This window comes from Colletotrichum graminicola (genome assembly GCF_000149035.1).
Source record: "Colletotrichum graminicola M1.001 genomic scaffold supercont1.59, whole genome shotgun sequence".
Taxonomy (NCBI): domain Eukaryota; kingdom Fungi; phylum Ascomycota; class Sordariomycetes; order Glomerellales; family Glomerellaceae; genus Colletotrichum; species Colletotrichum graminicola.
This window is the reverse complement of record NW_007361063.1, coordinates 162,722-176,761: the sequence shown is the minus strand read 5'-3', so window position 1 is coordinate 176,761 and position 14,040 is coordinate 162,722. Positions and strand designations below refer to the sequence as shown.

General features: G+C 55.2%; 5 protein-coding genes across 5 annotated transcripts; 2 read left to right on the top strand and 3 right to left on the bottom strand.

Annotated features, from left to right (window-relative positions):
- Positions 1–3,185: 3,185 nt before the first annotated feature.
- GLRG_10348 (MYND finger) lies at positions 3,186–4,220 on the bottom strand (the record flags this gene model as incomplete). The annotated part of the gene is made up of 1 exon (XM_008101033.1): positions 3,186–4,220. The coding sequence occupies one exon, from the start codon at positions 4,218–4,220 to the stop codon at positions 3,186–3,188; it is 1,035 nt and encodes a 344-aa protein (XP_008099224.1).
- Positions 4,221–4,751: 531 nt separating this feature from the next.
- GLRG_10347 (pentatricopeptide repeat domain-containing protein) lies at positions 4,752–6,758 on the bottom strand (the record flags this gene model as incomplete). The annotated part of the gene is made up of 1 exon (XM_008101032.1): positions 4,752–6,758. One exon carries the CDS (start codon positions 6,756–6,758, stop codon positions 4,752–4,754), a length of 2,007 nt encoding a protein of 668 aa, XP_008099223.1.
- A 369-nt stretch (positions 6,759–7,127) lies between these two features.
- Positions 7,128–7,719, top strand: GLRG_10346 (uncharacterized protein; the record flags this gene model as incomplete). The annotated part of the gene is made up of 3 exons (XM_008101031.1): positions 7,128–7,162; positions 7,219–7,333; positions 7,387–7,719. The coding sequence occupies 3 exons, from the start codon at positions 7,128–7,130 to the stop codon at positions 7,717–7,719; spliced, it is 483 nt and encodes a 160-aa protein (XP_008099222.1).
- Positions 7,720–8,593: 874 nt separating this feature from the next.
- Positions 8,594–9,946, bottom strand: GLRG_10345 (calcineurin-like phosphoesterase; the record flags this gene model as incomplete). The annotated part of the gene is made up of 4 exons (XM_008101030.1): positions 8,594–8,785; positions 8,843–9,272; positions 9,323–9,740; positions 9,796–9,946. 4 exons carry the CDS (start codon positions 9,944–9,946, stop codon positions 8,594–8,596), a joined length of 1,191 nt encoding a protein of 396 aa, XP_008099221.1.
- Positions 9,947–11,704: 1,758 nt separating this feature from the next.
- Positions 11,705–13,705, top strand: GLRG_10344 (smg-4/UPF3 family protein; the record flags this gene model as incomplete). Its single annotated transcript, XM_008101029.1, has 2 exons — positions 11,705–11,958; positions 12,016–13,705. The coding sequence occupies 2 exons, from the start codon at positions 11,705–11,707 to the stop codon at positions 13,703–13,705; spliced, it is 1,944 nt and encodes a 647-aa protein (XP_008099220.1).
- Between the last annotated feature and the right edge of the window lie 335 nt (positions 13,706–14,040).

Genomic DNA, 14,040 nt, shown 5'->3' with positions numbered 1-14,040 from the left:
GATCGAAAGCGCGGTCGATCATTTTCTTCGTCTATGATATTGTAGAGGGGTTTGTCTTTGGCGATGAGTTGTGTAGTGCAGTAGTAAGTAGGAACGAGGCGCGGGTGCAAGAGGTCAAGATCAGTAGCAAACTCAGCAGCTCCGGGATCCAGGAAGTCGTCAGTCAGCTTTGTCTCTGTTGCGTCAAAGGGGTCCAGAACCAGGGACGGTGTCCAGTAACGAGAATGCCGTCGATTTTTCCAGGATGAAGGAGATCCACATCCAGATGTCCATTGACCGGAGGGGGTGGGGGGTTAGGAATACAGTGTCTGCCGAGTACGGGATAGACCAACAAACAAACAATCGGATACTTTTCTTTCTTCTTCTTGTCTATTGCCCCGAGTACCTAGAGGGTGAAGGGGAAAAAATATAGAGACAAAATGGAAAGAAGATCTGAGGACCTGGACACAGTTATCGGCGGGTTGGAGGGGGATTATGAATGAAGACGGAAATCAGACCGACGGCAACAAGTTCCCCAGCGGCGGGATTGACAAGGTGACGGAAACAAGCAACAGACAGAGACTACCTAACTTATGTGTAGGTACCGTGGTACTTGGTATGTAGGTAGTGAAAGAGAGAGAGAGGAAAGACGAGGTGTGAGCTCATCCCGCATCCACCGCGTCGCAGGGTATCGAGGGCCCTGGCACCAAGTCTCTGTGTTTCGGTAGGTATGTACCCCGCACGCGAATTGTCGCGGGGAAGGAACAACCGAGCACCTGGTGGGCGACTCGAGACGGGGCCGGGGGATACCTGAGACCACCACTTTCGCACGCCAGCGCCAGTCCCTTCAGAACGTGACGGCAGGAAGGGCCGTGAAAGAGAAAGACTGCGAGATCCCAGAAACAGCTCGAGGCGTGGCGCTATCCGGCAGGTGAAGCTGACCAGTCGAGAGCCGCCATCAGTCTCCCGTGGGGCAAATCTCTCTCGTGATTCGTCGATTCGGCGCATCGCGGACCCACCAGGGCATCAACACCGTGTAGTGTAGACGGCCTACCCATGCCCACCCCGCCGTTGGTGTAGCACAGACACATAGCAGGTACCTCATCCAGCCCTTTTGCATCTTTCCTACCTACTACCTAGGTACTTGGAGGGGGTGCCGCTCTTTCTTGTTTCCCTTTTCACGAGCGAAGTTTACATACAATTAATTGCTGGCTTGTCGATTCTCCAAGTACCAGCTAGCTAATGGCAACAAGAGTGTCCGTCCTCCTACTAGCCTGCTACGTCGCCGGTTGTGTGTGGTCACGATTACCACACAGTACATCTAGGTAGGCAGTGGCGGTCTCCGCCGGCTCTTGCCTCGTCACTCTCGGCCTCTCCCTTTTTTTTTTTTTTTCTCCCACCGACTTTGCACCCTCGTGGCATCCTCTCTTCGCCTGGAACGCCGGGGCTGAGGCCTGGACATATCTCACGCTCCGACATATTGGGTCAGATGGGTGCGCCTAAGTTGCAGACCGCCTCGCCGCTTGTCAGGTAGTCTGTTCTCGTGACTACCCAAGCGGGAGGGACCCTGAAGACCAGGCATTTGGCTTCGGTTCCGTCGATGCCCCTTTTGCTGCCAAGAGCTGCTTGACTGTTGGAATGCCGCTTCCATAACGGTGCATACCCAGGTACCATCCCCATGTTCTCCCCAGTCTCGTCAATTTCATGTACGAGTTCGGGTTGGTCGCGAGCCCAGGGATGAAGGACCTACCTAGAATATATTGGACTACATACTCACTATACACAGCAAACTACGTTGCTAAGACCCACCCAGGTCCGGTTCCGCCATGTGCCTTTCAAGTTTTGGATTTTTTTCAGGGTCTTGTCAGCTGACCGGTCCCTAAACCTCGATATCCCGGTTACGGTGCGCTTAGATGCGATGCAGATTGAAAATGGGGAAACCTGACAGGACGACTTCGGCTTCTACGGAGGCCCCTTTCGCCTCTTGCTTATCTTACCCGCTGGCTCGACCATGACTCTACAGGTGACGAAGGGTAGCCGGTCGGCGTAGTGGGCCTTGAAAACATGCATGGAACACAAGTGACGATGTATGTCAGGGTCCAATGGACCCACGCTGATGGTACGGTTGCCGTACTTGTACCCCCGTACACCACATAGGTATAGGTACTATGAACAGTCATAAGTATCCGTAGGCAAGTCAAACTTTGCCATCCTGTTCCAACTCTACGGAGTAGTACAATGTACTAGGTATGGAGGGAGGAAACCAGTTTCTACACGATACAAGAGTCAGCCCCCCCCTCTTGCCAACTGGTCGTTCCTTGACCACCGAACGGAGCCTCTCCACCCCCATCACTTTTTTAGCCTCTGAAGTTCCTGAATCTTTCAAAGCGTGCGGCTCATGGGCAGCGACTTCAGTTCAGGGCAGGGCAGGCCAGCCCTTCCGGTCTCCGATTTTTCTCCTCCGCGGCAAAGAGTATCCACATGGGTATTTGGCCGTACCTACGGAGTACAGTACTATGTAGATGTAGTGTAGGTTCGGTATCCGTCCCCCATCTTGATTATGCTCCCGCTTGATACCGTGGTAAGTAACCCCGTGCCCCCCCAAACGCTGATCCGTCTGCCGGCCGGTGGCTTCCCCGTTCGAGTCCCAGCGCCCAAACCATGCAAAGCGTACTATGTACTTTTAGGTTTGCTCATTGCCTTTTTGGCTTTTCCTCAGCTGTCAACTCAAGTCAGGCCTAGCACCTTTGACACACGCAAAAAATACAAAAGAAAAAAAAAATGATATCGTACCCAGCTACGGTACCCGTACCCCCCCCCCCCCCCCTCTTTCGCCCCCCTTCCAACGAAGCCAATCCCTGACATCGGCGCGCTTGGAACCGCAACTTCCTTGTGCACTTTTCCCACAAAACCTGCAACTGTAATGGTTGGATGGTGTTTCCTTGGCAATCGCTGACCCCCCCCCCTCCCCCCAAAAGTCGACGCACAGCAGCGATCACTGCCGCTGCTGTTTGAGCCAAGACTCAATCGCCCGAACCGTCAAGTTTGGATGCCCATATGTACCATTGACTATCGCTCAGTTCTCTCTTTTTTTGCTGTCCTGTATTCCTCTTCCCCCCCCATCTCCCCAGCCAGTGCCCAACCAGCGTCCGAGGGGCCGGTCATCGCTGTAAATTGAATGCAACCCTGCAGATCGAAGCCTCGGTCTAGGCCGCCCCGGCTGCCTTCACCACCGCCAACGACCCCGGCGTCTCTGTCCATCCCTTGGCGCATTCCGCCCATGTCAGCGTCGTCTCCTCGAGCGAGCCCATCGTGAACATGTCTGGCAGCTCGGGCAGCAGCGTCCGCGGGTTGAACATTCCCGGCCACATGTGGCTGTTTGACTCCTTCACGTTCCTGACCATTGTCGTGATTTGCTCCTTTAGCGCCTCCAATAGCCGGCCTGTCGCCGCCGCCGTGTTTGTCTTCTCAATCAGGTCGCGCCGCGCGCCGACGACATCCGTCCGCACCACGTGCCACTTGATGCTGTCCGTCACCTCCTGCGGGAGGACGTCCTTGAAGGCGCGGTCGACGTTGCGAAGGTCGCGCAGGTCGAGGTACAGCCGCACTTTCAGAAGCGTCACGGCCATCTTGTGGCTGAGCGAGCCGAAGCGCTTCGCGAACTTGCTCACCCCTTCGAACGCGTCTTCGCCCTTGAGGTTCATGTGCGGGAGCTCCATGCTGCCCCAGTCGTAGTGGCTGTTCTCGGCTGTCACGGCCCACCACTTTACAAAGTCATACGCCTCCTGGTCACGCCTGAGACGGATCATCAGGTGCGGCGGGTAGCTCCGGATGCCCATGTTGTCGCCGCGGCACAGCCGCAGCATGTCCAGTTGGTGGTTCAACGCCATCTCGATGCCGTCAACCGTGTTTATCGACATGAGCGTTCCGATATATCCGAAGCGTGCCTGCATGTAGGGCCGCGTCTCCTGGATCCCCCAGAACCTGCCGACTGCCATGTCCCAGGTCCAGCCCCTTTCGGACTCGGCGCCGTTGCGGAGGGCGTTCTCCTCTTGAAGGTATCTCTCGCGATACTCCTTGATCTGGTTACAGTCGGACTTGTGCGCTTTCCGATGCCTGACTTGGTGGTCGCGGCCACAGTAGTAGACGACCTGGCAACCCGCACAGCGGGAGAGCTTGGTCCTGCTGTGGCACACGGCACACTGGCGGGGTGGCATACCCTCACAAGGCTGAAGGGCCATCGTGTTGCTGCTTGCGCTTTTCCCAATGGCCGGCGGACTTAGACGTGGCGTCGAGCAGGTCTTCAGAGAGAAAGATGGGATATGTGATCCAAGACAACACTAGGTGGTCCTCGCTGAATGAGGAAGCTTCCTGGTGCACGGTGAACCTCGCGTGTAGTGATGGCTTTTGCTGATTGGCTTTTGATGCAACGGGAAGAAAGTAAAAAGGTCCCGCCCATTACGACCCACCTCCTCTTTATATCATCGATACACGCGGATGCTACCAACTGGAACATTGAAGGGCAAAAATTGCTAATATCCGGATACTCGCTAAAATGGCCCGAATGGTAAAAGAGCCTTCTACTTTGTGCAAATGCGATACCAACGGTGGTCTGCGAAGCTTCATAAGTAGTTCGTCTTCTATAATCTAGGTAAAGTACAAGCCCCTTGACGGCTGGCTTCGTTTGCCTTAGTAGTCTCGTCTTGACTGCATAGGGCCCCTCGCTCCCAACCTTGCAGATGGTATACTACATATATACATTCCCCTGCAGCTCAGAAAGCCGCACTCGCCGCAGCCTCCACAGCTCTATGAGTCGAGATCCTTCCCGCCATCTTAAGACGAGCCCAGGGGTCGGCGTTGCCCCCTGTTCGTGGGGGATTCGTTTTGCGAGGGCTAACTGCCCTCAGGACCATCTTTTGCGCCCCTTCGCTCGTGCTTAGATCCTCAACCCCCTTGTCGTCGACAACGTCGACAACATCGGCTGCGGTCTCCTTGGTTTTGGGCAAATGTTTCCGATATCCAGTCTGCTCAATAAATGTCCTTCGTGCTTCCGTGCCCAACTGGGGATCGACCAAACACTGTCGTATGGAGCTCAACTTTGTCTCAAAATACTCCAGCTTAACACTCGACTGCTCAACCAGCCTGACCATGCGGGCAATATCGATGCCTCGTCTTTGTCTTCTGGATGGCAAACTCAAAGCAGGCACATCTCGTAAGAACGGAGCCACGGCAGCCGGCGAGGATCCCGTGATACCGCAAATGTCCAACAAGTTTTGAATACGTTGCGCAAGATACGTCTGATCGCATTCTCGAGAGAAGACCGCCTCGACAAGCTTGGGTTTCGTAGCCAACGCTCCCAGGACGCCTAACGCAGCCTTGGGATCCAGCGCGCGAACACATTGGTCTAGGAGTTGTGACATTGTCCGTAGGCTGAATGTGAATCCCATTTTGAGACCAAATGCTACAGTAGCCACAGCATTCCTTAGGTAGCGAAAGCTCAGCATGCCTTCAACGATGGCAGCAAAAACCTGGGTGTCGAACCAAGCTCTCTCGATGACGTATTGTTTAGTGACAACAACATCTTTCGATAGTGCCCATCTCCGGAGCTTAGGGTCCACATTCACGTCGTCAATCGGTTTTCTTCGAATCTTCATACCCCGGCAGTCTTTGCCAGTCATGCGCTCGATGATGTTGTTGAAGTTGCCGCTTTCATTCGTCTCTTTGAAGTGGTTCAAGAGGCAAACCAGTGTCCCCTGCGTCGGCTCAAGCTTGGATTGAAATAAAGACTTGACCACGCTGGAGGCTAGGGGATGAAGTCCCGCGGCGTCAAACCCCTTAATCAGGGTGTTGTACGTGTGGATAGTAGGAGGCTGCGACGAGACGAGAAGGTTGTGGCACACCTTCATAATTGTTGACCGGAGATTGGAAGGCTGTGCCACCTCAAAGATGTCTCTTAACGACCTGTTCAGATCCGCACTGCACTTCTTGAGAGCTCCGGAGTCCACTTCCCGCTCGTAGTGAGGGTAGCTTCTCTGCCTCAATTCTGCGACCTCTTGCTGTAAGTGTTGCGTGTCGCAGTCGTCGTGTTTTACCTTGTCGAGTCCTCTCCTAATCTTCTTCGGATCACCGCTTCCGGTTACTGTCTTTCCGCGGAGCAAGCTGGAGACCAATTGCTGCATGTTATCCTCCGCTGCCTTCATCTGCCTTAGCGTTTTTGGAGCGCGGTGCTGAAAATTGCGCGGGGCCTCATCCTCGACGAGCAAACGATCCAGCAAAACGTAGTCTGTGCGAGCAAGAGCCCTCATCGACCTCCTTGTTGGTTCGAGTCCATACTCTGCCCATATCATTTCCACCTCGGGAGACCTTGGCGGAGCCCGGGACCACGTCTGCGTACGGCCCAGGGAATCGAAAAACTCGGAGATCTCGCTCGGCTGCTTCTTGTGGTCCCTCAATGCGCCCTTGTATCGGTTGGCAATGTTCCCAGCCGGTGCTGTCTCGAGGGTATCGGCCGATGAGTTTTCCATAACCTTCGCGAACTCCGCCCTCGCCTCCTCGAGTTGCCGTTCCAGATCCTTCCGGCGCTCGTCCTTTCTCTTCGCATCCAGCACAGCCGCCGTTCCCATGATTGATGTGTAGCACGCCGTGAACATTTCGGTAAAGGTCGGTTTCCTTTGTGTCGCTCGCGTCGCCGATTGACGCATCATGCCTCCGGCGGCATTGAAGCAGGCTTTGCAGCCGCAATGGCGCACCTGGCCCGCTCTGGACCAAAGTGCCTGCATTTTGACGGCATTCCGCCTGCGTTGGCAGCCCCGATGAGTCGAATTGATAGGCTGGTCGGGAATTGACGTCGTCGGGATGTCGAATGTTTGTCGCCTGGAAATTGTGGTTTCTGATTGAACCAGAGACGTGCCAGAACGAGTTACCAGGCTCCAATTACAGGGGTGTGAAGTAGTATTGGTATGCAATTGAGCGAAGATATGCTCTGACAAATTATGCGATAAAAACGTATAGCTATTTACAGAAGTAACGCAACTGCCCCTCCATACCCCACCATAACTTCGATGTGAGCTTTGAAAGGTATCATAGCTCCAGACGACTCGAATATCTATCTGACCAGAACAAGCCGAAAGCCGACAGCCGCCATCAAAATGTTCGCCCTTACACTAACAGCCGAGCTCAACGGGTAAGTGAAACCGCTTGAAGAGCTTCGGGACCTCAAGACTCATTTCCGGACGACAGGGTCACGAATCTCCGTCCCGATGACAGCGAAGGCAACCCCTTCTGGTACACATTCAAGGTCCAGTGCACTTCATGCCGTGAAGTCCACGACAAGCCCGTTGGTGTCAGCCGTTTTGTAAGTTTATTGATTCATCATGAATCTGTACATCTGTTGACACGCAATACAAGGATGACAATGAGATGAGTGGCAGCAGAGGCGAGGCCAACTTCGTCTGGCGGTGCAAGAACTGCAAGCGCGAGTCCTCGGCTTCCATCAAGGCTGCGCCTACACCTTATGCACAGGGTGAACCCGCGAAGCAGCAGAAGCTTCTCGAATTTGACTGCCGAGGTCTCGAGTTCACAGAGTTCATCCCTGAAGGAGAATGGCTTGCCGAAGGCATTGATTCGGGTAGCAAGTTCACCGCCATTGACCTCACCGATGGGGAGTGGTATGACTACGATGAAAAGGCCGGAGAGGAAGTGAGTATCAAGGATCTGAAGTGGGAGATCAAGCGTGCTTGAAGAAGCTCGACAGGGATTTGTAAAGCTGTTGTATGGTGTTTGGTGTGGGATGGCGATGCGGTGTGGGGGGATGTCGAAAGAATTCGGCATGTTTTTATGGCGTTTCTGAGCTCTTGTCTTGTGACAATGACATGTCTTACTTGAGCATGATTTTTCGGCATTCACTCGTGATCATCAACGTACGGGATTTGCATGTCAGCATGTATGGGTATTTTGCCACTCTAAAGTAACCTAATTCTACAAGAAAGTCTTGCCCGCCCTCTATTCCATGCATCAATCATCACATACATCCCAAAGCCATCCAACCCGCCCCCAATCTCACCTTCTCTCAAGGAGAACGAGCCAAGGCCGATACTCATGTGTCAAAATCCTTCGTGATCGTTCCGGGCAGACAAGCGAGTGACTCCATCTTATCTGAACTCAAGCGAGCCTGTATGGAGTCCTCAGTGCTCATGCCCAGAAATCACGACACGGCTGTCGTCAAGGCCTGTCATAGACCTGTGTCAAGTCCAAGTGTGCCGCGTGACTGCAAACCGGTTATAATCAAGGTTTCCGGTCTGCAGACAAAACAAAAGGGAAAAGTAGAACCATCTCTCGTCATCATCTGCCGTGCTGAGAAGCACATTTGCCGTGCTGAGAGGCACAACTTGTATTCTCGTTCCTCTTCAGGATCTTTAGTTGTCAAGACGGTTCCGTGTATTCAGACACATGTCAGGCTCTTCATTCAAAGCCTAATCGCCCAATACTGACGGTTGACAGAAACGCAAGTAGTATCAGGCTTAGCAGCGAGCAGCTGATCGTGGGTTCCAGTAGCCTTCGGCATTTCTATTGGAAATCGGTGCGTCTCCGGAATTCGGAACAATAAAAAGACACTTCAAAGAAAGTAGTCACCAGGTCCACGGCGGTTGGCAGGAACGTGACGCTGGTCATCAGGGACAGCGGAGAAGATGCTGAACTTGGGGTTCATGTCCTTGTCGACAGTCATAATGGATGCGACGTTGCCGCAACGGTAGCAGTAGTTGGGAGCAGACCAAACAGTGACGACCGAGTTTTGAGGGAAGTGGTACTGGGCCAAGGTTAGCAATGGAATGGAGCAAGGCTAGCATGAGACAGTATCACGTACCTTGTAGCCCTCGTTGACAAGCTGATGAGCTCTGGCAATCAACTTGAGACCATTGACGTGGTTGAACTCAGTCGCAACCTTGTCGCCAAAGAGCCAGCCGGCTCCACGAGGGCTAATAGCCCACGTCTCGACGTCTTCGGGGTCCGACCAGACAAGATCGCAGAAAGCACCCTCGTGAGGAATCTCTTGGGCACGGGCAACGACGCGAATCTGGTCGATGGTACGGATCTCGGGACTCAAGCCGCCGTGGACACAGAGAAGCTCGCCGTCGACGATGGCTGCGAGGACCAGGAAGTCGAAAACATGGCAGCAGGCCTTCCAAACGGAGGCATTTCCATACTTTTGTTGGCACTCCTCGTAGAATCCATAGACCTGAGTGATCTGACGAGACTCGTGATTACCGCGGACGAGAACAATTCTGTCGGGGTACCTGGAAACAACAGTAAGTACCATAATGCAACTTGCTTCGCTCATACTTACTTGGCCTTCAGGCACATGAGAAGGGTGAACGTCTCGAGACTGAAATAGCCGCGGTCAACGAAGTCGCCCAAGAAAATGAACCGGGTCTCGGCCGACTGCGAGGAGGCGGAAACTTCGGCGGCAGAGTCAGCTCGGGAGGCGACGCTGGTATCAGCAGCCGCCGCTTCGTCCTCATCGTCCTCATCAACGACAGCGCCACCAGCGTTCTTGACCTTCTTCTTGAGCTTGGGGTTTGTGATCTCGGTAGGGGGCTCAATGTCTTCAGGGTTGATTACAGTGGTGGCAGTCTTGGGTGCCTCCACTCTGGTTTCGCCGGGCATTCCACCCGCGACACGGAACAGCTCAAGAAGATCGTAGAACTGGCCGTGGATATCGCCGCAGATTGTGACTGGAGTGCACACGGGCTGGATGTTGGATTCTGAAGTCCCCAAGTCAGTACATATGAAGCCAAGCACGAACACAGCACGCCTTACCCTCCATGAGGACTTCCTTCACCAGCTCACAGAGCTCCTTCATAGCGCGCTCGGGTAAGTAGTGGCACTGCTTGGCTTCCTCCAGCCACTCATCCAAACCTGCGTTTGGCGAGAGGTTGGCAGGGCCGGGTCGGGGAATCTGGCTCGCCATTTTGTCGAGAAATTGGGCACGAACTTGGGACTTCGCCTCAGCTTCGTAGGGATCGAACTCGTCGGAAATGTTTGGGTTAAACTCGTCGGTTGGCAGTGCCAAATCGTACTCGAGCTCGTCGGATTCGTAGTAAGCTGGATCAAATTCGTCGAACTCGTCGGCAAAATCTTCGTAATCCAAACTTCCGCCGCGGAGAGAAACGTCGGATGAATCTTGAGCGGAATCGTCAGATGGTCGAAGAACGCGGGCGATTTGTGCAGTGCGAACCTCGGGTTCCTCAGCGTAGTCGAGCCCTTCGTCTTTGGTAGGCGACTCCTCTTCGATGGGTTCGGGGAGAGGTCGATTGCCAATCGGTCCCGGAAACACGAACGGAGGTGGGTTGGAGGGGCGTGTCAGCGATGTAGACCGGGAACGGCGACTTGGAATCGTTGGATAGGGCTCCTGCTGGTTCAAGGCGACCGGGTTCGACTGGAGAGGCGAAGGGTGCGGTGGAGCAGTGTCTTGGGCGGGGGGAGGGGCTTGAAGAGTACGGTTGGGTGCGACAGCTATGCGGGTGCTGTTGCCGGTGGGGGGCTCGGGCAGCGGCCGGGGGGTTGATCGCTGCGGAACAACTCGATGACGAGATTCTTCCAGGAAAGCTTCCAGAGTCGCCTTGTCAGCGGCTTGACGTCGCAAAACTCTCTGGCGATGCTCTTCAAGAGGATTGTCGTAGCCTCCAACGACGATTGGTCGCGGTCGGCTGAAGTTGGGAGCGCGGGGACGTTCAGTGCTCAACGGGGCAAGAGTGGGGATATAACCCGATTTGCCTGGAACTGAAATGCCTGGACGTCGACCGGGATGGGGACTCGACGCGACAGAAGAGGAGGCAGAAGAAGAAGCTGTAGGCGCAGTCGCAGAATGAGTGGGACTCTGCGCTAAAGGGTAGTCAGGACGTCCAGACGGGAGCTGAAATGATACTTCCGCGCTCCGGTGACGTCCACCTCCTGCTCCGGGTCTGCGGCGAGGGCCGTTTGTCACGGGATTACTCTGGTATTGGTTGGCGCGTCGAATCGCCGCTTGGATTTCCTCCTCACTGGGAATCTGGTACCCTGATTTTGTCGCGACCTTGGCCTTCGGACTTTCCTCTTGCTGGGCAGGTGCTGCAAGTATCTTTTCCTGGTTAAAGTCCGGAAATCTTTCCGGGTAGGCGTCGATAGGCACGCTGTCTTTGTCCTCGGAGGACTCGACTTCCTGGTCCATCTTGACCCTCAGGTGCTGGGTGAACTTCGGGAAAACTTGGTGTTTCGGAATATTGTTCAGCCGAAGTTGCTGATGTGAGAAGGAAGGTTTAACCGAGGTTTCTCCAGGTGACTCAGTTAACAAAAGAACACACTCTCCACTCAAAAGAAGCTATCCAAAAGCGGTTAGTCTGCTGTTATCAGATAAGGCCCACCAGAAGACAGTTGCACCCTGCCCGTGCACCATTCTTTCAGATCCAGTGTTGATGTGAACCCAAGCCCCGCGTCAATACCTTGCCGTCACATCAGCCTTGACAATCCTACCCAAGACTTCTGGCGCAGCCCTTTTGTCTTCAGAACACAGCAGGCTTCATTCTCTTAACATTCTCCAAGCAAACATTCAATGTTTTGTACACCGCTTGCTCCTAGCCTTTTCGACACCAAACAATAACCAGAGAAAGCAGTGCACTCCCCTTGGTATCAAGCGCCAAATATCTAGAACAATCCTATTCTTCCCATCCTCAAGACCTTTGGTGCCGCGATGGCGACATCCGGCGCCCAGGGCGCCTCCCGTAAGACGAATGGAGTACTCCCGGCCTCTGGCCAGCAGCCCGCTGCAGATGCGACAAAGTCCAACAAGAGCCGGACTCCTGTCGAAGGCGACAAAGTGGTTATTCGAAGGCTGCCGCCTGGCATGACAGAGCAAGAGCTGTGGAACAACCTTGGTGATGAGTGGAAAGCTGGAAACGGCCTCGTCAGCTGGCACAACTTTGTGCAGGGAAAGATTTCACAAGAGTTGGTGTTTGCTCTCACGGCATGAAGGGACCACGGACTAACTTTTGGTGTGCGTAGCCCTGCGAAGCCCTCGAGGCCAGGGAGAGTCTACCTCCACGTCTTGAAGCGCGAAAGCCTCAATGTTCTGTCAAATCTGATTCAAGCCAAATCCTGGGAAGACGCCAAGATGACCTCCAACAGCGCTTCTCTGGTCGGTCCTCCAGTTCTCGAGTTTGCGATTTACAACAAGATCCCGAGCGGTAAGAAGCGCTCCGACCCTAGACAGGGCACGATCGACCAGGACCCGGAGTTTATGGCCTTCCTCCTGTCGTTAACGAACCCGGAGATGGAGAGGGAGAACGAGAACAGCGAGGGCAAGGATACGGAGGATTCGAAGCCCGAGGCCAAGGTCACGACGACGCCCTTAATCGAGTTTATCAAGGAGAAGAAGGCGAACAAGCAAAAGGAGGCCGCTGCCGCTAAGAGCGCCAAGCAGGCCCGTCAGGATTCAAACACTAAGGGCAAGGCGTCGGCATCAAATGCGGAGGATTCAAAGAAGGGCAAGAAGGACTCCAAGGGAGAGAAGTCGGCCGACAAGCCCAAGGAGACGGTCAAGATTCTCACCAAGAAGGCCGCCGCGGAAGCTGCCAAGGCCGCCGAAACAGTCGCCAGCCAGATCACCCAGGCCTCTTCATCCTCTCAGGATGCGCCCAAGAGTCGGCGGGCTGGAATTGCGGCCGCCGCACGCATTTTGCAGAGAGATCTCGGCATCAGTCCGGGAAGTGCCCATAGGAGGGCACGGCTGGACGCTGCCAAGGCTGAGGCGGAAGCCAAGGCGACGACGACGAAGGAGGCACCGCAACCAGCGGCCGCACCCCCGGCACCAAATCCGGCACCCGCCGCGGCGCCAGCTCATTCGCCCGCGGCCGCTCCTCAGACATCGGAACGGAGCACAACGCCCACGGCGCCCAAGTCGGGCCGTTCTCGCAGAGGTGGTGGCGGTAAGAACGCGGGTGCTAGCGATTCTAAGAGCAAGTCGACCGAGGCAAGCTCCAGCAACGCACCAGCGCCTGCCAAGGCCCCTGTCGTGTTGCTCAAGAACAAGGACGAGGAAAAGAACAAGGAGAAGGGCTCCAAGGCAGACAAGGAAGCATCAAGCTCGGCGTCGCAGTCTGCCGCACCGGCAACGAATGCGAAGTCTAACCCCTCGACCAGCGCTAAGTCCTCAGGCAAGGGCGGCGGCAACTCGAAGAAGAGCTCAGCTGTCGTCACCCCCGGCGTGACGCGCGGTTTCGTCAAGCATGCAAACCCGTCGCAGGGCGTCACCGAGGCGCTCCTGAAGCAGGCCATGGAGGTCTTCGGCACCGTCACGTTCGTCGAGATCGACAAGCGCAAAGGCTTCGCTTACGTCGACTTCTCCAACCATGACAGCCTCGTCAAGGCAGTCACTGCGAGCCCGGTACAGGTCGCCCAAGGCACTGTTCAGGTCCTCGAGCGGAAGGAGAAGAAGCCCTCGGCGCCCAGTTCGAACGCCAAGTCGGAAACCAGCGGCGCCAACGCCAACGCCGGCGCGACGAGCTCCAACTCGGCCGCACCCTCGGGTCCCGGGTCGGGCAACAACGCGACCCCGTCTGAGAAACCGGAGCACCACAAGCGAACCAGACGCGGCCGCGGTGGGGGCAAGGCCGCCGCGAATGCGTCGGGCAGCAACAGCGGCAACAAGGATGCGCGCAACGAGCCCGCCGCCTCGACTGCAGGTACGGGATGATGAGCAGAACAGCCTTTTTTTCTTGTGTGCTTTGCATTGATTGACTACAAATCTGTACCTTGCATGGTTAACTTTTCCCACGTGCGCTGCGTGCGCGGATTTCTTACGACACGCGCCCAATATGAGCACGAACCAGGGTTAGAACGGGCCGAAGAGCTGCGGAGGAAGGGGGGGAGGAAACAAGAATTCCCACCATGCGTACCTGCGTTTCTGCCCAAACCAAAGCCCAACAACGTGAGAGGCCTGCAACGAGGGTGGTCTTACCAACCCCAACCCCTCCCAAAGCGACCGCCCTCGGTCCGGCTGACTGCAGCCCAAACGAAGCGCCCTTCGGA